The sequence below is a fragment of the Hippocampus guttulatus genome, chromosome 6 (genome assembly GCF_054856545.1).
Source record: "Hippocampus guttulatus isolate MCC_2025c chromosome 6, RoL_Hgut_1.0, whole genome shotgun sequence".
Taxonomy (NCBI): domain Eukaryota; kingdom Metazoa; phylum Chordata; class Actinopteri; order Syngnathiformes; family Syngnathidae; genus Hippocampus; species Hippocampus guttulatus.
In genome coordinates this window covers 25,017,894-25,040,300 of record NC_141266.1, presented here as the reverse complement: position 1 = coordinate 25,040,300, position 22,407 = coordinate 25,017,894, and the positions used below count along the sequence as shown (strand labels likewise).

General features: G+C 54.5%; 1 protein-coding gene across 2 annotated transcripts in view; it reads right to left on the bottom strand.

The window, feature by feature from the left end:
- The window catches only part of LOC147204394 (mannosyl-oligosaccharide 1,2-alpha-mannosidase IA), a 46,833-nt gene that overhangs the window by 14,705 nt on the left and 9,721 nt on the right, over positions 1–22,407 (bottom strand). For both annotated transcript variants that reach the window (XR_015101282.1, XM_086114586.1), the window contains exons 2-4: positions 7,167–7,263; positions 1,158–1,273; positions 449–529 (exon numbers count right to left, since the gene is read on the bottom strand). Coding sequence is in view for 1 of the 2 variants with exons in the window: in XM_086114586.1 (XP_085970712.1) it covers positions 449–529; positions 1,158–1,273; positions 7,167–7,263 (294 nt within the window). In the remaining variant the exon portion in view is untranslated. The remainder of the gene's footprint in view (positions 1–448; positions 530–1,157; positions 1,274–7,166; positions 7,264–22,407) is intronic.

Below are 22,407 nucleotides of genomic sequence, written 5' to 3'. Positions count from 1 at the left end.
TTTAGACCCTAGCGCTAACTTTGTCAGACTTGGGGAACGTCACTTCCTCCATTCCATACGTCTTTTGGCATGTTGGAAATGTTGTAGAAGTCGTATTCGGTCTACTATTCCCGAAACAGACATGCGGTATGGATGCTAACGTTTCCAGCCTGGGGAACCTCAATCCATTTTTCCACTTCCATCTCAAGTGTGATGCAACACAAGACAGACGTCAGTAAATCCAATTCACCTCACATATTATGCGGGTGAAAAAAAAAAAAATCTAAAATTTCTCAGTCCATTTTCGGCAATCACACACACACACACAAATGCATACTATACTGTCACACACTCCCCAGGAAGTCTTTTCATCTGTCAAACTTTGGACTGGGGGCGGGGGGAGAGGGGAGCGGGTCTGGGCGTTAGGGAGTGCAGCGGGATAACACCATGAGACATTTCTTCATCTTACCTCCTCTCCAGTCAGATAGTACGCCGACAGCAGCCCGCCGACGTAACGGATGTTCACCTCAAAGAGCGACGCTTCGCCGTTCTGTGGCGAGAAGGAGAGAGAGAGAGAGAGAGAGCGTCACTTTCTCAGGCTTGTCAGCGTGGAGATGACAGCAAAGCGTTAACACAGATGATCATTTCTAATGTCATCAATCAAATTCACTTGTAGGCTTCCTTTGGTCGAAATGCGTACATTTAGAAAGCCATTGTCTCGAGATTTGCCTTGCCGTGAAATCGGCGGATAAATGACAACTGCGCAACTCACTCCACTAGGCTCAGTCAAGACGCAAACTGACTGACATCAATCAACGCGGCGAGGGCATCATCAGAAAAATATGAGCAAAATCTGTGCCACACACACACACACACACACGCCAGTGTTATGTTTATTTTTTTTCTTCTGTATCTCATTTCCACAGATGAGAAATTTGAACGGTCTTGTGCTTTGTCATTTCTTGACATGACAAGTGGGCTACTAATTCAAATAAAGTCATCGGAATAATATCTTCATTTTAATTCATTTCATTATTTTCTTAAAAAAAAATTGAAAACAAATTTCAGTCCGTAATGTTTCACTTTTTTGATTTGCCAACAATCTTAAAAAAAATAAACGTGATGTTGCGTGAGTGGCCACGAACACGGAGGGGCGAGGGGGGGGGGGGTGGTCTCACCAAGGTCAGGTCCAGGTCACTCCTGACCCACTCCTTGGCGTCGTCGTACTCGTCCAACAGTCCCATAATGTAGAGCGTGTCCAGCGAGTCGATGATGGACGCTCCTCTCAGGCCACCTGGAAGCACGGCGGACAAATTGACAAAGTGTCGCCGAGCCGAGAATTACGTGGCCGCAGCTGCTTCTCATTTCTTCAGCATAATGTCGTATTTTATTCGATGTACACGACGCGGACGTGTTGGAAAGTTTGATCCGTAACGTGAGAAATTTGGCAAACGTTGTAAAAATCAGCTCGCCAATGTTTTATTTTCAAGAACAGGAATCGATGACTCGTTGTCGATAAACGGATGCGCTGTTGCGGCGCTACAATACTGCCAACGCAATCATGGAAATGATTTTGGAGCGGCTCCGGTTCACGCCGGCCGCTTCTTTTTCCCACGTCCGGGTGATCATTTGCTTATGAAGCACTTTGAGGCCCCGCCCCCCCCTCGCGGACAGAACAGATGACGTGTGGAAAATTCCATATGAGGAGGGGAAAAAAAATACATAAAATAACCCCCCCCCCCCGCACAAGCCTAAAGTGAAGAAGATTGATTGCGCGCCAGCCGGGACGGACGGAGCCGATCAATCCTTCAATGTTTGTTCTCGGGGCGCCCGTGTGAGCCGAGAGCATGTTTCTTTTTCTTTTCCTTTCTTTCCGCGGCCTCCCGACACAGAGCTCGTCGTTGGGAAGATGGACTATCATTCGTTTCATGCACGACACCTCGATGACCACCTACTCGACGGCCCGAGCAGAAAAATGCCGAAAAGGTTGTCGCCGGCGCGTACCTTAACGCACACCCGCCGGACAGGGAGCCCCGAGGACCGACCCGGGCTCGGGAACGTCGCCTGCGCTACGTTTACAAGCGCCGCGCCAAACCGCACTCTGATCACTTCCTTGAAAATGACCACCGCCGCGCTGTTTTAGATTCCGAAATTTCCACAACAACGGGTTTGTCATTGCGGTCGGTCGGGTCTCGGTGCGGATCCGACATGCACGCTGGCCGAGTCGCATGACGAAACTCAGAAATCGGGTGACCTGTGATCGATTGTGCCCCGAGCACACGTGATGTCATTTTCGGTGGACGGCAAAATGGCCGCCCCCTCTGAGAGGGCGGCTCGACTCGCGTTTCCACAAAGCCAAGATGAATCCGAATGCCGCGTTTAGACTCGTCGAGGCGCATAGAACACATTGTCGAGGAAGAAAATCAATCAATCAATCCAAATGAATTAGGATTGATTGGGAAGTGCGTCCTTCCGCCTTGTTGCTTGGCGGAGGTGCCGAAAAGAGCTAGTCAAAATGTTGCTTGCGGTCCCCCGTCTTTGTCTTGCGTCCTGACTGCGCACGGGGAAGCTCGTGAAGTGGCCGGGAATGTTCAAATGAAATCTGTCCTCTTGACAAGCTGCTGCAAAATCATCCAACAGATGCCCCGGCGAGCCAAGTCGTGCGTTTTGCTGTTGCCGCGGATGCTAATAGCCGCGGGTGCCCGGATTCACAGTCATCACGCCACCCCGTTGCCAGCGGTTACCGCCATCCAATTATCAATGGCGGGGGGGGGGGGGGGCAACGGGCGTCTTGTTAGCGCTAATGTCGTCTGGCACCATGGGAGCGGGGTTAGCGTGCGGATGAGTCAGCGCGGCGGGGGCGGCGGCGGCGAGCTGCTTGCTATTCAGGACACGTAAATGGCGGCGCGTTCGGCGGACGGATCATAAGAATCAATCATATCAATCATTTTTAACAATCGTGAATATCGACTGGGAAAACGGAGTGAGAAGGAGAAGCGTCAGGATCGCCCCGCCCCCGGAAAGGTGATCAATTGTTGTAAAGTGTCACTTTGCACGATTCCAAGGAGAAGGCGTTCCACACTGCTCGGCTCAAACCAATGCCCCCCCCCCCACCCCCCAAAAAAACACCTTGGAGTCAAGCCTTTTACATTGCGTCATCCTTTGGCTTGATCTCCACTGGCACTTTTGACCGGGGCCCCACAAGCAGACGCCGAACAGCCCCCCCCCCCCCCCCCCCCCCCCACCTTCCCCGACCGGCAGCTTTTGTTCCAGATGGAAACGCGATCAAACGTCTTGCGCACATGAACAAAATCAAAAGGTTAAGACCGCATGCAAAACTTGATTGGAGCCGGCGCACCTCAATCTAATCGGCTAATTTGCCGCCCGGGGAAAAAAGTGTGCGTCGGGACGGCTGATGTGACAGCCTCTCAGATGAGATTACACCGTGTTATCGAGCGCTCGCATCCTGCCCGCCGTCCGTAAGCCTCCCGCGCATCGATCAAACACACTCCGGGGCGGCGGCGACGGTCGGCGTGCTTCCGATACTTTGTCGAGCCGCAAACTCTGACAGGAGGTAAAAGTCCGAAGATCTGATTAGGCTGAAAAGACAAAAAAAAAAAAAGACAGCGGCGAGCCTTCGGAGGAGCCCAGACGGGAGCTTGACCTTCACTTGACCTTCACTTGACTCAGAAGGCAGAAAGCGACACCTTGGACGCTGCCGCCTTTGCTTTCATTTTCACACCCGGCGAATGCAAAAAAAGTGCCTAATATTTGTCATCGGAGCCTTGAGGAAAGAAGAAAACTTTGTTTGATTGCGGCGTGGCCCCCCCCCCCCCCCTTCCTGGCCAGGGCGCTTGGGGGCCAGTTGGGATCACTCACGAGCCGCCTCCAATCAGCAAACTTTGCTCGGCGGCCTCGCCCATCCATTTCACGCATCTTCGCCCTGTATTTCTGCCACCCCCCACCCCCTTCATTTTCCCCCGCGGGGGGGGGGGGCCCCCCGGCTGGGGATCGCGAGGCCGGCGAAACATGACGCAGGGCATTAAAGGCAAGGCGCTCGTCGAACGACGGGACGGCCGAGGTCTTTACTTCGGGAATCCGACACCTTAGCGAGCGGCTCGACGAGGGCGACGCTCGGAGAAACGCGTCGGCTTTTATGGAGATGAGCCGATATTTGCCCGCGAAGGCAGCTCAACGTGACGAAGCGTCAAGGCCGCGGCGCGCCGACGCAACTCTAAATCGAGCCGAGTTTATTAATAGTCGTCCCGAACCGCCGGCGTCTTAAGCGCTCGGCGGGATCCGTCGGCGATGAACGCTGCCAAACGGCGATGTCGCCGGCACGTCTCGGATCGGTCGCGACGTCGGCGCCGAGCGCCCCCCGCGATGCCCCGAGGCCATCGGGGCGGGGGACGGCATCGGGCGCTTTCGCGTCCGTCGGACCCTCCGCCTCGTCGACGTGCGCCCGCCGCGGAAGCCCCGACTTGAAAACGGAGCCCGATCCGCGGGTAATCCGGCAGCTCGGTCGTACGCGGGGCGGCGCGATTTTCATCATCTCGGCGATAATCCCTTGGCGGAGGCTTGACGACGGGCCTGAGGGGGGGGGGGGGGGGGGGGCTCGCCGTAATCCCCGCAAGAAAGAGGACACATTTGGTGGCGTTGATAACGGCGGCTCCTTCCCTGGCTCCCCATTCGTTTTAGAGTTCTTTTCAAGCTCCTCTTATTTGTTTTCAAATCTCTGAATAATCTCGCGCCACTTTACCTCTCTGAGCTCATCCGCCCCTACGCACCCGCCCGGCGCCTCAGGTCTGTGGACCGGACCTTATTAGAAGTACCGAGAACTAAAGTGAGGCTCAGAGGGGATGGCGCCTTTTCTGTTGCCGGTCCCTCTCTCCGGAATGAGCTCCCACCGAACATTGGCCAAGCCTCCTCGCTGCCCATCTTCAAAACTCACTTGTATTCTTTGGCATTCGACTCAGCATGACTTGGATTTGTTCTTGGTTTTACTGTTTGGTGCTTTCCAGCGTCTTTATGACCGATTAGTTTTACTCTTTATTGTATATGTTCAATTGCACCATGTACAGCGCTTTGTATGCAGCGATGGCTGTTTGAAAGTGCTCGAGAAATACACTTGACTTGACGGGCGGGCGGGCGGCGCCACACGCGTGTAAACCACAATTCCAGACGTTTGACAGAGCAAAGTCCTCTTTGATGAAAGCGTCTCCTTTCCCGTCACCTAACGTCCTCTTCCCTTGTCCTCTGTCATATCCAATCGAATGGAACCACACCGCGTCGGATGCCGCCGCCTCCCATCCCGTCCCATTGTCGCCTCTCAAATCGTCTCGTCTGGCGGCCGGCCGTGCTCCGTCCTACCGACTTGTCGTCAGCGGTCGACTCCGTCATGTGCTATTGTATCCCCCGTTGCGCGTCGTCTTCCGTCGTATCTATCGGAGCTCATTTTACCGCATCCGATCACGCGCAGTCCTCGTGTGTTGTTTCCCGTTGGCGTCTATTGCGGGGGGGGGGGGGGGGGGGTGCCCGACACGTCGATCGCCATCGACCCGGTAGCCCGCAGAAAGGTCCCGCCGTTTCTTTTCAAGCTTACGCGGCAAAGACGGACGGCCCGCGCGAGCCAAGCGGACACGCTCCGGTATAAATCGTGGCTCACTGTGTGTTCGCCGTTATTCCAATCATCATCCGGAGATTCACATCCATCCCATAAAAAAAAATTAAAAAAAATGCCAAGCCAGCACTTCCCACTTGATGACTTGAAGAAGAGGCGATGTGGCTGAACTCCCTGGGGGGGGGGGGGCGTGCAGACGAGAACTATTTGTCAGCTAAATGCTGGTTGTTGCTGCGGAGACAGATGATCTCTGGCTCGCCATGACGGCGAGCCCGCGGGATGTAAAAACAGATGGCCCCCAGTTGCGGGGCGGTAACGAGCCTCTCGCTCCGCTTTTTTTTTGTCAATGACATTGCAACGACTGCCTTACGATATTCGCGCCGACTTCTGGCAGCTTGAAAAACGACAAAATGCTCATTTCAAGACCGCCGCGGTGGAGATGAGCCTCGTATTATTTGCTCGTTTCCCAAAATCTTGTCGAGGAAAATTTCCGTGTTCTGTTGTTTGAAGAATAATTTGCTGATTTCAACGTATTTTTTCCCTTCAAATTTACAGTGGACACTTTGCGGTGTTAAACGGAGGCGGTGGCCAAAACGCGGCCGATTCAAATTCAACAGCACGAATCAACTCGCCACCAGGGGGTGCCGGAACCGCACCGAGGGCAAATAAGATGGCCTCTGAGCATCGATGCAATTTGAAGATCGCTCCGGTTCCATCCATGAAATATTGCCATCCTGAAAATTTCGCACCTGCGGCAACCGAGGCTCCACCCGATGCTCCGCTGCCAACACCCCCTGCCCCCCCCCCCCCCCGCCCCCGAGCGCAAATCAACATTTAATACGCTACAACGAGAAAGCAGATTCCCATTTGTCGGCGTCTTTGCTCCGAAGGAAGATAATGGGGTTGAGCCCGGAGCGCTACAACATAAAGCCGCGCTAAGATGAAGTCGCGCGAGACGACGACAAGGGTTGAGGCCCGACGGGCTGCGGCGAACATGTCGTCTTTTGCGGCGCCGACGTTCGTGCCGTCTTTTCATCGGCGTCATCGACAACCTACCGACGCTCCGCGTGGGATCCGCTTGGCGCCTCGTGCGGCTTTACTCTTGAGGCTGACGTGACAGCGGCCAATTTCATACCTGGCTCGGCACAAGGGCCCCCCCCTGTGAAATGAGGGCATTTAAAAACAATCATTTTTTCCTCTTTTTTCTGGGGGGGGTGGGGGTGTTATTTTTGTTATTTTGACTTCAAAATGGCGCGGCGAGAGTGGCTGCCTTTCCAGCAGCTCCTATATTTTGTTGTTCTATTTCTTCCTTTCAGAACTTTGCTGCTGTGAATCGGGAATTTCTCCATTGCGAGACTAATAAAGGTTTTCTTATCTTATTATTTTCGGTTTTAATTCAAAAGCTCGCATCTATCAGTTTTGATTGTATTTTCTTTCTTGGATTTGCTGTTAGGTGGTTTCTTTGGGGAAATCAGAGCCCATCTTTGTGATTGAAAACATTGCGGGACAAACGTTGCGCCTTTCCGAGGAAATCATTTCAAAAAAAGCCGAAATAACAAAGACTTACCAAACATGTTGCCAACGTGCCCGTTCTTAGTTAAAGGCCGAAGCTCATTCTTGCCCCAGGCGTACTGCTTGTAGTTGTCCCAGGCAAACTTCATCATCTGCAAAACAAAGCCACGCACACACAGGACAAGCGCAGCAGTGAGTGGCTTGATGGAGCGCACATGTAATTAAATTTGTCGAGCTCCGGGCGACCGGAATGATAGTTTATTGATCGGCGCGGCAGAGGACAAGCGCGCAATTATGCCGCGTGGCGAAAATAAAGCCGGGCTGACCTTCGCCCGGCGGCCGCGGCAAACGTCGCGAGGTGAAAGGCGACATTCGCGCAAGACGGGCCCAGACTTTTTGTCACATCTTCAAAACCCATGACGCCGACCCTCCAGACGGCCCGAGAGCAACGACAGACGCCCTGGAGTGGATTAACCGCCATCGGGGTCTGGCAACAATCGGGGTCCCCGTCGGGCTGGACCGGCGCCCGGTTCATCCGAGTGGCTTAGCGGAGAGTCGAGCGTCAAACGCGGCACGGTGGGACTTCAAATTGGATTTGCCCACGATCTGAAGGAAACTTGTAACAACAAATAAGCTCGCTCCGCTTTCTTTTTTCCTCATCACACAACCTGACAAAGCCGCTGTGATGAAAAGCGCCGCCCCCCCCCCCCCCCGCCTCATCCGCGGGAGATGCCAGGTTGGGGGCCAAAGAACTGAAGTGCATGCGCGTGACACCAAATCGCGCCTCACCCGATCCAAGAACGTCACCTCGTTTATTGCCGGCCTGTCTTGGAGCCTTCCTCCGGCCGCACCAACGCAAAGCCAAAATAAGGGACGGCAAACAAAGCTCCTCCTTTCTTTCGAGGTCGCCGGCGACGGCGCATCTGAAAACTGACGCGGCAGTTTCAAACTATCCGAGTGAGAATAACAACGCTGATTATTTTGGGATGTTTGATGTTCACGGCGGAGGAGGTGGCGAAACCATTCGTACTGGATTTAAGTCGTACCGACTGACACTCGTGGAGAAAAATACAATGGAAATATTGCCAAGAGGAAGCCCGTCGGGTTCCAGTGCGGGAAATGCAACAAACGACGACAACGGGTTGCGTTTCGCGACTTTTGGAGCGCCGGGGCTGGCCACTGAAAAGGCAACTTCAAAGCAAAAATGGCAGACTTCCGCTTCCCGGAACGGGCTCTTGAAATGATTTAGCGGCGCGAGGTCAAAGGTCGGCGTGCTTTGAGCGTCTTGTGGCCTTCGTTTTTCCATTTGATGCGACACCCGGCGATGAAAACTCAAAATGGAATGCCGCAGGTCACGGCTGACAGACACGCGTCACGGATGCACAGCTCCGGGGGGTTGCCACGGTAACAGCACCGGCGAGAGATTGCGAGACGGCGCCGTCCCGATTGGAGACTTTGCTGAGTGGATTTTTTTTTCTCTCCAGTACATGGAATGAAATGAATTTGCATGCTTTTAAGCTCCAGCTCATCGCATTCTAATCGCATGATGTTTCAATAAAAAAATAAAATAAAAAATAAATGTAATTCTCTTATTTCCAAAAAAAAAAAAAAAAAAAGGTAAATTCCAAATGAGGAAATTATAGGTTTGAGTTTTGAAACGAAGGCATCGGGTACCTACGGAGGCCGCAGATACCAGCCACTGATGCTCGAGGCAAAAGCGGGCGGTCTACCGTGCCTCCTACCCTGCGGCGCTTTATCAATGAGCACTCAAAGAACTCGAGTACCGGTCTCGGTCTTGCGATTGCTTTTCGAGAAGCTTTTTCATTCTGAGCGATTCCTGCAAATTGGAGACGAGTTTTGTCGCAAGCTGCCGGAGAGGGAAGCGCCGCGTTTCTCCCCCGCCCCGACTTGATGGACGTCCGAAGCCGGGCGTCGGCGTTCTTTGCATATCAAACGCACGCGCTGAATACCGAGGCGAGCGACCGGGATCGATGACCCGCGGCAGCGCGCCGCTTTTTACCGCTGCGGTTATTCCACCTTTGGGAGAGAACAACGGGCGCCGAGATGACAGTCGGTCATTCAATTCCCCCCCTCCGATGAACGCGCACGACCTTCTCCCTCGCCGCCCGGCCGTACGATGAGCGCGCGTGCGCGCGCGAGCGAACGGCAGGCCTTTTCGATTTCGTCTCGTGTCGCAGCCCACACGTACCGTCGCGCGGCCCAAATATGCGGCCCGCCCGCCGGGGCCATCCCATGACGGACCGAATCGCTTCCCGATCCTCGCCGCATTATTCCCGCCCTCGTCGGTCAAGGCGGCCGACCGAGGACGCCGAGCGGCTTCGCGACTCAACGGAACGCAAAAAGCAGGCCGTCCATCCGTTCCGTCGCCTGCGTGAGGTGACGCGAAATTTTAAAAAAAAAAACAGAAGGAACCTCAAGCGGTGCAACGGAGGAGGCCGGCGGGATGCGTCTTGCGTTTGCTGACGTTAACGCGCTGCCAAAATCCTCCAAAAGACAAACGCGAACAGGACCATGACGCGGCTTTGGCACAAGTCGAGGCTCGGCAGACTCGGGCTCGCCAAATTTGTTACGGTCACCGACTGAGTAACAGTTTTTGCTGACGGCGCGGCGTTCCCTCCAAAGAGAGGACGAGCCACAAATTGGTTCCACCCGTGCGGGACGTGCGCTCGCATCTCCGGGTCGACGTGGTTTCCGAGAGGAAAAAAAAAAAAAAAGGCGTGGCAAAACATTTTGGGAAAACAAAGGCAATTACGGAGCCCGCTAATTGGGAGAGCGCCGAGGATCGGCGAGGGGAGGACTGGTCGCCGCGCATGGGGAAACACGGAGACACCTGGGAAATTTATTCCAGCAGCTGTTTGCCGCTGAAAACGCTGAGCTCGGTTTAACAACGCCCGCGTTCCAGCTGACAAAACGGAGGGGGGGGGGGGGGGGGGGTGTCGGAGATAAGCGGTAATTGGCGGACGCGCTCGCGCGGCTCCTTGTTTGCGATGCGACGGCACGAGAATTTGTTTTGGAAGTCAAAGCCTTGTCGGGGAAGTCAGAACGTGTCCGCCGTCGTGAATCCTGGGCTGCCTCGCGAGGGCGCGTTCGGCGAGCGCGGCGGATTGCAGATGACGACGCCCATGGCGGTTGCGTCCGAATACGTCCATTTCAACTCTTTTCGTAAGCAGCTGAGGTGGTCGGCCTACGCGCAAAGAAAGACGCTTGATAAACGGAGATACGTGGGAAAAACGCGGGAAGCGGAGACTCCTTTTTGGACCTTCAAAATGATCATCCCGTCATCCTATTTCTTTACGGATAAAGTGTTGCGGTGGTTAGCGAGGCCACCTCACAGTGCAGAGGTGCGTGTTCTCCCCGTGCCTGCGTGGCTTTTCTCCGGGTACTCCGCTTTCCTCCCGCATTCCCAAAACATGCATGGCGGGTCCATAGAACGCTGGAAATCGTCCCTCGGTGCGAGCGTGAGCACGGATGGTCGTTTGTCTCCGCGTGCCCCGCGATGGGCCGGCAAGCGGCTCAGGGTGTCCCCCGCCTACCGCCCCAAGTGTTGTTCTTTTAAGATGGGAAAGAGCATAAATATAATCATGGGCTTTATAAACACAAAAGAATCACATCATTAAGGAATGAACCAATTTGCGCATCGTCACTGAACGCCTCAATTTTATTGTGTTGCTCCTTCCGATGTGCCCACATTGGCCACCAGGGGGTAGTCTAATACAATCGAGTACACCGGGGTACAATTTGGGAAAACGTTCTGTGGAGTGCGATTTTTATGTTGAGTAAAACGAAAATTGCTGCCGGTTTTATTTGATTTTTTTTTTTTTTCTCCGAAGCTTAGCCGCGAAACCAAATGTCACCAATGAGTTGTAATCAAACTTGCCATCTTGTTCTGATCGGACTCAACGACCGCTTCGTGCGGTAACAATTGGGACAACGCGCTGAGAGGTGCGTGCATCTCCCAACGCGTCAGTACCATCAACGTCTGCAAACAGAAAGCTCGCATCGGGAGGATTAGGACTGGCTTTCCTCTTAAGCGTGTACCATGGCCACGGTCTTTAAAGTTCTAGTTTGTATTATGCTGTTTTTTTTTTTGTTTTGTTGTCATGTCAACGTTTGGACTTGAAAGACCACCACAAAAAAAAAAAGAAATCTGTCTCTCCAGCTCTCATTGGCCTTTGTCAACATAGAGAGCTGGAGCACGTCATCTCCAAAGACGTGCTTTTCGCCGCACATCAAACGAACAAATAAATAAGCGCTCTTTGTTTCCTGAAAAGATGATCTCAACGGTTCTAGTTAGCTTTTATTTTCATTTTGCTTGAGAAGAGTTACTGTTTGTGTGGATAAAAGCTCCCCCCAGCCCCTTCCCTCGAGCTGTTTGGGAATCCCCGCCTTTCGTAGCATGTCATCATCCTGACCGGGTGATGCCGATGGCTCCCGGCGTAAAACCTGCTCGAGTCACATCGCCCGCCCTCGCTCGGACAAAAAGGCCTCCGGCCAGACTGAGCGGTGTCGCGTATTGACCGGTGTCAAAGAAAGGACTGCGACCGAGTGCTCCGGCTTCGTTAACTCATTTAGTACCAGCCAATTCTGGACCCAGTCTGAAAAGACGTTTAAAAACGTCTTTGGGAGGGAATGGGTTAACAGGCGGCGCTTTCGCTCTTCCCCATGGAAATGCTGCATTCTGTTGAGAGCGGACAAAGCGTCTCACAAGGAAACGCGCCGGACCTCGGAGCGTCCACCGTATCGCTCGCCTCGGCAGCGACGGTACACGCCGTTAACAGGACGTAAATATACGGCGAGCGCTCGCGAGGCCCGAAGCGCTTGACCGAGACGACCCCGCCACACATCAGCGTGATGGAAATCTGTACGCCGGACGCAAAGCGGATTTGGGCCCTCGGGACGCTTTACTCCCTCCATTAAATCCGGATAATCCCACCTCCTTAGCTCACGGCCGTCGCCTCTCCTCCCTTGGCCGCCCCTCGGAGATCCGTTAACCGCGGCCCGCCTGACATATCGGAATGAGTTTGTCGTCTCGTCGCAAAGCACTCCTTCGTGACGTATTGAGTTCGCACGTGGAAGATATCGGGTCGCGCCGCCTGCTACGCCGTCTGCTTGGTCACCGTCGCGGCCACCGCTATGCTCCCGCGCATTTTGGCGGGATGTCAAACCTGAGAACACTTCTCAGGGCAAAAGCAAGAACAAATGACGTCGGCGTCAAAATCAAATCATGGGAGTCTGTTCAAATTGTTTTTTTTGTCGCACTTTTCTGTGTCATTCATTTGTTCAAAACGAGTCGAATACGTAGCGCCACTCGACCGGTGGCACTGAGCCAGCCGAGCGGTAGCGGCGCTAGCCTTAGGAACGACGCGCTTGAGTCATTCCGTTCACCCCGGTCAATTCAAACCTCGATTGCTTTGACTCTGAAGCGCCGATCTTCCGATTGGCGCGATGTCGTTTGCGGACGCGAGTGGCGATTACACTTCCTGACCTCCACCTAAGCGCTGCGTGCGTGAACATGGGGGAAATTCTCTCGTCACAACAGGCTATGTGATGAGCGGCGGGAGTCGTTCACCCCCCCCCCCCCCTGCGACCTTCTTGGCAAGAATAAAAAGGCAGGTCAAGGAGGCGGGGGGGGGGGACAAGTGTAATAAAGAGGGAGGGCGGCTTCAGGGACAATAAAAGTGTGCCTTGATGAAAATGTCACAAGGGGGCGAGAGAGCGAGGAAGGGAGGCCAGGCCCCACCTCCGGCTTGGGAGGATTTAGGGAAATATGGAGGGAGAGTTGGGAATGAGGGCAGTGTGACATCCTCTCACTCTCTCTCTCACACACACACGAACACGCGTACAGCAGATGGGCCCGCGCAGATTAAAAGGAGGGCGATTGGTCGTCATTCGAGCAACATGCAGATCAAGCCGGCTCATGTTTTTTTTTTGCTTCCACCGCAAAAGCGCGGCGGAATGTCGCTCCGGCGCTCCTTCCCGGCGACGCGTGAGCGCTGCGCCGACACGTTGCGCGAGCTTGCACGCACGCGATGCGCACGCGCGCGACGGACGGACGACTGAACGGCATCGACGCAGCGTGCGTTCCGAAAGCGGCAGTTAGTTCAAGACGAATGGGCAACGACGGACGATAGATCTTCTTTATCCTCTGCGAAAAACGACCGATACGACCGCAATTTAGCGAGTCGCTAACGGTCGCCGTGAAACTCTTCCATCGTTTGCGTTCGCTTGACCGTATTAGACTGCCCCCCCCTGGCGGCCAAGCCGCACACAACGGAAGGAGCCGCGATGACGCGACTCCGAAGCACCGGCCGCTTCCTTCTTTTTGTTCGACTTGCTCATGTCGCGACGACGTGTTTAGAATATGAAAGGAGCGCGACCGGGATCGCGGATCATTGAGCCGCCACACAATCGTAAATTCTCGAACTCGTGGCTCAGAGCGCCGCCTTCGAAGCGCAACCTCGGCGGACGGGCCGGCCGGCGCCGCGCCGCACGTCGACTTCCAAGAGATGAGAAGGAAATGACTTTACTTGATGAAGCGTCGCGGGGGGAAGTCATGGCGGCGGCGGCGGCGAATGAAAGAGAGGACAGAAGACAAAAAACACAAGTGAGCGCCTTTCATCGCTCGCGGCGCTTCAAACGTGATTCCGATCGTCGGTTCAACGTGCCGCCTATCGGTGGGAACTGGCGAGAAGAACGATCGCCGTCATGGCGACGCGTAGAGCGCAGGCGCACACTAATTTGGAGCTCAGTGGATTTCAAAATCTGAATTGATTGCGTGCGCACGAGCTTGCGGACGTTTGTTTTACTTTGAGTGGATTATTTCTGCTCATTACATACGGTGGCGCTGCCTCCAGATAAATTGGCTTTCAATTGTTCCCCGATCATCCTTCCACACCGAAATGGATGGAAATGCCTTTCATCGGCTTCAACCTTTGACCTCGGTCCGCTTTTTCATCAGGAAAATCAGCACTGCAAACTTTCGCAAACTAAACAATCAGGACACAAATTGAATGCAGACTTGTTGCTTTCATTCAACAGGCATTTTGCAGTTCTTTCTGGTGCGTGCGTGCGTGCGCCTTGCTTTGCTACGGAGGGCGGGGGGGGGGGGGGTACAGAGACAAGTTTCACAGCTGTAAAAAGCATCATATCATGACGCATGATCGAATGCGCAACGGACAATTTTTTTTTTTCCCCCCGTTGGAATTATTTCCAAAAACATACAAAATGCGAACGTCACCTTCACAAGAACGCTATCGGTGTCCTGTACACGCATCCTCCAATTAAGGAGCACTGAGAACAAAGCATGCGGCCATACAAGCCCCCCCCCCCCCTCCCGCCCATCCTCCCCAATCGATGCATTTTCTTCTGGGTGAAGGCTAACGGGGCACCCGCTTGATGAACTCTTCCTCCAAGTCGAATTCCGGCCAAAACAAAGAGTAATGAGGCCCAAAATGGCATTTTCTCCGCGGCGCAAGCTAGCGCCGACCTTTCCGCGGCGATTTCCGTGCGGCCGGCGAAACGCACGCACGCAGGCGGGGGGCGGGGCGTTCATTGGGTTTTGCCGGCGGCACGTCGCGGAAGCGTCTGAAAGCTGTTTTCAGGGCGTCGGGGGGGGGAAACGGAGCCCGTGCGCAAAGTCAACGCGGACCGACGAGCGCGAGACGGATGACGGCAAAATGGTCTCCGTGCGCGGTCGTGGTTTTATTGCACGCCGGACAGCGAGCGCAAGTGGACGGGTGGGATTTTTCTAAATCTAACCTCCGCGACTATCAGCGTGAGCACCTCGCTCCTCCCTCCTCCTCCGGCCTCCCCTTCATCCTGCTTGTCGGAACTTGTAGGTGACCCAATTTAAGAAAGAAAAAATAAAAAACACACACACAAAGCACACCGGAGTAAAACTCTGGCCTGCGATGGGATCCCCAAGTGTCCGCATCACCTTGCCAACGTGTGGCGAGAAAAAGAAACGCGAGTCATCGCTCTGGAACGCACGGCCCAAAGGAAACCCCAAAAAGCGCCTGGATGGCGCCGGCGCGCCGCGCAAACATGCAGAGACACGATTCCGATCGTGACTTGACGCGGCCGCCGGCTTTCAACGCCAGCGAGCGGCGAGCGCGCTGTTGCTTTCCGACACGCCGGGGCTGCGGGGCACACTTTCAAATCCAAAAAGAACACGCAACGGGAAGAGCGCAGGAAAATGGACGCCGCGGCTCCGAAACGCGGCTCATTCTCACGGCGCCGTGTCGAGTGGCGCGGGGGAGGCGAGTGGGAGTCGGCGCGCGAGAAACCAGCTCCCTTTTTTGAAAGGGGACTAATCTCATTTGCCGCGCCCACGTCAACACGCCGAGCTTTTCCACGGAAGGAGATAAGCCTCGACGGCGCAAGCCGTGATGAAACACGCCTCCGCCTCGCCGGCTCGCGTCGAACTACCTCCCGGCGACCTGTGTCGTTTTTACCTCGGCAGAGCCAAAAAAAGCAGCTCCTTCAAAAGGCAAAAAGGTGCCGTTCTCAGTCGCATTTGCGCATGCCCTCTTCGGCGCACTCAATGAAGAAAACCAGTCGGATTCCCGATCGGCGTTTTGCCTCGCGATGTCACGTGACCAACGGTCGCCAGGCAGATTAGCCGGAGCGGCTGATTTGGCCGTAAAACTCCACTTCCCTCGTGATTAAAAAAGAAAGTATATAGGAAAGAGTGGACAGCGGTCAAGCCGGCGAGGCACTTTCAGTCGTTTGCCGCTTCATGTAACGATACATCGTAGTACTACGGGCAGTAGTAGTAGTATATCCTCATTTGAAGAGACACGCTAACGGTGACCTTGTCGAGGGGACTACGGCATGTCCGAATGGACGAAAATCTTGCGGCAATGACAACTCAAAGCCAGTACGAAGCCAACAAGCATTGAGGAAACGTTTTGAAAAGCAGAATTTACCGTGCAATGGATTCACTCCTCTGCTAAAAAAAAAACAACAAAAAAAACTTGCGAGTGGAGACAAAGTCTTTGACCAAAAAGACAAATGTCATGAACATCAACGATCGGGACAAGTGCTTCCTTCCTGCGAGCCCCCAAAAGGAAGTATTTTCACACCCATTCCACCTTTTATTGATCATTGACCACCCCCCCCCCGCCCCCTCCCTCTCCCAAATATACAAGTAGTACGAACACAGAGTCGGGCTGACTAAGCCTATTAAAGAGTCCAATAAGCTGATGAAGGCCGTCTAAATGGTGAGTTACCGAGCACCTTTGCAGAATGGCGCTCTAATTGATCCAATGAGACCATTAAGAGTCCACGCCAGCCGCACAAAAACAAATAGCAAAAGCCCGCCTGCGCCTCCTCCGCCGGCCTCCATCAATAACGTTTAAAGGGGGGGGGGGGGGGGGGACACATTTTGCTATTTAGACAAACGAGTCGATTACGGGCCGTTACAAGTTTTTGGCAAGCTTCGAAAGTGAAGCCGACTTTGAAAACGTCCCGGAGCGGCCTGACGGCGAGCTTGGCCGCGTTGACCGTGCGCTGCGTTCGATCCTCAAGAAACGGCGACCAGAAACGGAAGCTCCCCAACGACGGCGAGCGTTTTTCATTCGAAATCTCTGCCGGGCTCAAGCGCAGCGCCGACGTTTTACCGCCGCTACTCTATTGAAGAGATAATTCCGTGTCAAAAGCAACATCGGTTTGCGCCGCTCGCGCTCTGCGTCAGGCTCCGATTTATGGGCGCGTTACAATAAAAAGGCTGACGCAAACACGGAAGGTTTGCGGCTTCTTACGCAGTGCTCTCTATCTATCGGAAAGGTTTGACGGCAAAGTTTGGGCTCGACGAAATACAGCCCGGAAGAAGCCAAAGCCACGCGAGCCGCGCTCAAACGCACGCAACTAAACTGCTCAAACCATACCGGGGTATTTGCCGCCTAAATTTGTTTCGAATCGACTCTTTTCAACGGTTTGAGCCCGGTAGGGGATTAAGCCCGCCTCGAAACAGGGCTGAGAGAGAAATTTGCGACGGCTCGTATCGGCCCGGGTTCGGATCAAGCGGAAAAGCTCCAAAGCATACTCGGTGTAGGCTGGCAAGAATGGACATTCGCGATCTTTGGCCAGGTTACCCTTAATTTGCGGAAAATCCGTCCAAAATCCGGATCGTTCCGAGGAAGCCGCACTTTGCTCGCATCGAGCACACGGCAACGGATTGGTGGAGAAAAACTAAAAACTAAAACGATTGTCCAAAAGTTGCACCCTTATTTCTTGGCCGCCGAGGCCGTCCGGTTTGGGATCTCGCGTTTGACGTTCTAAAAGAACGATGAGCATCATCAAAGATGAATGCGGTTCTTGTGACGGACAGAAATCCCGAGGAAGAAGACGGGTTTGCACAGCGCGGCGCCAAACAACAACAACAACAACGTGTCCACAAAAACCTCCTCAAAAGAAACAAATGTTCTGCCTGCGCCGGTTAGCGTCATCCGGACGTTTTTCGGCGCATCATTAAACTTTGATTCCATCTCATCTCATCCTCATCGCAAATTTTGGGGAGCCGAAAACGTTATATTTAGCCGGCTGCTCGTCATCCTCGGCTGACGCGTTCGTCGTGAATTTTGAGGGGCGGAACCCCCAGCAACCTCGACATCCCATCAGCACGGCGGCCATAAAACTTCCGGGGGAGCAGACAGCAAATGAGAGTTATGGATGCTCGCCATCATCCATCTGCCTCAGCGAGCTCCCTCCCCAACGCGGGGAAACTAAGCATGTCGGCTCCCGTGCGGACGGAGCGAGAAGCCATAAAGTCAATAGCGTATCCATCAACAAAATAGACTGGCTGAGCCTGGGGGGGGGAGTGAAAGGAGCCGCTTCTCCAATCCGAGTTTTCGCACGGGCCACAGTGAAATGATCTTCACCGATGAGGACGGAAGTCAACGCGTGACGCAAAATGAAGTGCGAACGAGTCGGCGACGGGCGCTGCGGGAATTTTCAAGGGTGGTGACGTGTTTTGTTTTGTTTTGTTTTGTTTTTGCACGCTCATGACAAGCAGACAGTATCTAAAAAAACAAAACCTCGCCATCGGGCTTTTCACGCATCAGGCGCCCCCCATTGAAAGCGCATTTTAATGAATTGCCATGACGCTGGAATAACACGAGCTGCCGCCCGTGTTATTTTCCACGCTCATCAATATTCATGTTGCGCAAACATGCAGCATCCAGCCCCTTTCATTTGTCTTAAAAGACGCAAAAAAAAAAAAAAAAAAGGAGCAGCCGGGGCTTGGCGGATTTGCGACAATTTCGCGCGCGCACCGAGGAAAAAGTTGCGAGCAGCCCCCCCCCCGGAGAGAAGCATCCATTTTTTTAATGAGCGTACAAACAGGCAGCTTGGAAGCGGAAGCGTGATCATGGCCGATTGTCAATGTCAACTTGCTGCGAAGGCCGGCGCCGCTCCCCGAGCAATTTGAGCGAGCGATGCTTCGCAGCGCACAACAAAGAGCCGCGTGGAAGCGTCGCAACAAACCGCAGCATCGACTTTCCAATCAAAGCGCAACCATGAAGAAGGAGCTGTCCATTTGCATTTAAGTCATAAAAGAAAGAGCAATTATTCACATGATGAACAAAATGTCGCCTTCCACGCGGGCGGCGCCGCCCTTTCTGACACAAATGCTTGCGGGCGGACTCCAAGGAGGGGATGCGCCGATGCCCAGAGGTCGACACTGTACGTCTCGGGGAGAAAGGCGACGATACGAGCGCGCCGTTACCAATTTACCAGTCTGGCGAATAACCGCTCAAAAGATACGTTTGCAAAGACCGGCTTTTATTTTGAAAATCCAAACCGGCAACATTTTGGCCAATTTTCTGACAGTTTCCCGACCAAACCAGTTCTTCAATCTTAATGTATGCTTTTGCATTTTCTGCGCTGTCAATTGGAAACGTCCGCATGTCGGCTTGCTCGGACCCGACTTCGCGTTGGGCCCTTTTGACACCAAAAACGCCACATCCGAATCGGCCCCTCGCACACACGCCAACAACCACCCCGACTGCACCTCCAAACATTTGCGATGGCACTTGGCAGGCGGTCGGAAGGCGCTGAAGCCCGCTCCTGCCACCTGAAAGCCAAAACAGCTCAAGCTAATTGTTGCTTGATATGGGGGGGTTTTGAGGGGGGGGGCATGATGTCATACCCGTGGAATGATCACTCCAAGCCTCTTCTTTGGACTTCCCCGAGCTATTTCCCAGGGCCCCTTTGCTCAAATACGCGGCTTGCAGCGTCAGGCCCGTGCTGAGACGACCCCCCCCCCCCCCCACGGGTTTTTGCGTTTTTGTTTTTTCTTGTTTGGCTACGTAAGCACCCCCGCCTCTCCACTCCGAGCAGAGAGTAAAACAAAGCCCATCTTTTGTCCGCTCTCCGGCGATCCGACGGCGACAGGCGCAGACGAGAACGCGGCGTGGGGTCGTCGCCAGGGCCCTCCCGCCGCCGGGAGACGTCTCGGCGAGGACACAAAGGCGAGCGACGACCCCACGCCGCGTTCTCGTCTCCGGACCGCGTTTATCATTTGAAGCGGCTGGTCTCGTCCTTCCGCCCGCGTCTATCCAAATGTCACGTTTTGGCCACAAACGAGAAGACGGAGGACTTTATCTTACGGCTCAGACGGCCGATAAGACGGCGGACGGCCCGGAGCAGAAACGAGCGGCGCGGGAGTCTGCCGGCCGACGCGGCGTCGACGTCCACGACGGTCAAAGCCCCTTTTCGCACTGGCCACCGAAGCCATGCGCCACGCTCTCAGCCGTTTGCAATCTGGGGCACGGCAAAAAAAATGCTTCACACACAGATTCTGAGTAAGGGACAATAAGGGGGGGGGGGGGGGAGTCATGAATGTGGTTGCGCTATGCAAAAGGTGTTTTGCTTGTATCGCTTTTGCGTCATCGCGCTCGGCGGAGGTAACGTTGCGTTGTCGCGGCCTTTTAGCAGAACGCGCGAACGGTCGCATTTCAAGGAGGGACTCGGTCACGTATCGATCGGCGATCAGCCCTTCCGCCGGAGTAAATAAGCTGAGCGGCAGGCAAAAAACGGCCTTATTGATTCCCGCCGCCACTTTACCAGCGGCGCCGGTGAAAAATTTGCGTCGGAGCGACGTGGAGGAAAGAGCCGGACGGTGATCAGATCAAATTGGGCTCCCTCGCGTGCGTACCGCGCCGACCGATGGATTCGCCGGCCCGAGCAGACGTGTCTTTTCACGCCTGTAACGGCTGCGCGGGGAGAGCGAGCGGCCGACGCTTTCTTTGCAGCAAAGCTCCAGCCGTCGTCTCCGACTTTGCCTCCGTTTTCTTTTTCTTCGGACTGCACCTGCACTAACGTGATGAGCGGCGCCGCCTGGAGGTCGCTGGTCCAAAACCGGTGGACCGAGCGGCAGCCGGCGGTGAGGGGCCCGCGTTGGAAACAAATCTCCCCTTTCACACACACACAAAAATTTGCAGCAGATTTTGACTCGGGGATCCTGAAAAAGATTGAAGGGACGGAGGTCATGGCGAGTGCGGCGACTTTAGAGTGCCTTATGTAGTGTGGAAAAGCCCCCCCCCCCGAGATCCATTGCATTGACTTGTCGTTACACGTCGGCATGGCGAGAATGATGCCAGACAAAGCAGCTTTCCTTTTTTTACAGGTGCTAGCAAAGTTGCGTCCGGATCCTTCCGGCCGTGTTTTGTAAAAGGCAAAGAAAGCAACAGAAGCCCCTCGGCGGAGGTGACAACCTCCCGAGTGCCGCGCGATATCGCGCCCACTGAACTTTCTTCTGTTTTTTACGAGACGGCTCGAGGAGCGGACACAAAGAGCAACTGCGTTTCCAAGGTTAGCGAGGCCGCCTCTTGCTGATCTCCGCCGGAGCACATTTCTAACCGGAGGCCCCCCCGACCCCGCAAGGGAAAAAAACAGCATCGGGATTATGAGGCGCACGAAAAGACTGAAGTGATGAACGGTGACTTCGAGGTGGCCTTTAGCTAAGAAACGCGGAATGTTTCTCTGTGCCGTCACATGACTCATAAATCTCCCCGCGCGGAGTCCGAGAAGAGAAAAGGGCGAAGTGCCGAGCGAGACGTTTGCGGCGTCAACGGGCAGGTGGCGGCAAAAACTCTTGAGCGTCCCGTTTTGTTTGGGACGGGAACGGGTGCTGGGTGAACTCCGACCCCGATCGGCGAAAGCGTCGGCCCTGACTCAACTTCCTGTTTCCTGGCCCCGCCCCGCAGACGTGAGAAAGACGAGACCACATCCTGCTGCAGACGGCTCGTCGGATGACATCCTTGTTTGTTGTCGGCATGGGCGCACATTTGGGGCCTCCCAAAAGTCAAATTCAATCCAGAAACGTTTCTACGTGGGCCATAATAAATCCAAAGCATGATCAACACGCTGCGCTTGGCTTCAGATGCTGTCGGATCAGGGGGGGGGGGGGGGGGGGGGGGTCAAACTCATTTTTCGTCGCGGGCCACATTGTCGTTGCCGTTTCCACCGACTGTGAAACCGTTGGGAAAAAAAGTCAAGAAAGAGGCTTTGAGCAGCCATAGTTGAAGTTACTGTCATGGGGGGGGGGGGGGGGGGGTTGGGTCACGAGAAAATGTTTCCAAAGTCGCTCTTGGCGACGACATCGCAGAATTTCAAGTCTGGAGTTTAGCAAGCGTCATTCGAGTCAACGTGCTTGACTTGCTTTGGTGCGGTGGCGGGCCACATCTGGCCCGGGGGCCTCGAGTTGGACACCCGGGGGACGCCTCAGGTGTCTGTGGGCATGAGGATAGGAAGCCCTCTCCCCCCTCGTTTTGAGAGGAGAAAAAGCCCAGGGCAACAACTCGTCCTCCAGCTGCACCCCTCGTTTTGATTTCCTCTTGAGCTTTTCTCCGAGCGTGGAAGTCTTCGCCTCCTCAGCTGCCGATTGGCTGTCGAGGCGCAGGCAGCGTCTTACACAACGGCAACGTGAACCGCACGGCTGGCTTCCTTCAGCGTCGAGGATTTTCCGCTCGGTAAAAATCAGGTGGCGTGCGCACCTCGTCCGAGCCTTTTTTGTCGTCGTCGTCGTCGTTGTTCTACGACCACAAATCGATTGTCCAGGTTTGAAATGGGAGTGAAATAGCCGTCGCGGCCCCGCCTGAAACTTTCACCCAAAACAGCCGCAAACGCGCCCCGCCCTTTCTATGTGCCAGCCTGACATTTGTTCAGAACACGCGGACGCGCAATCGCAACTCGTCCGGTCGCCATCTTCATTTGGACTTCAAAAGCCGCGCTCGCGTCAAATCCAAAGCGGCGCAACGTCGCCGTCCGCCGGC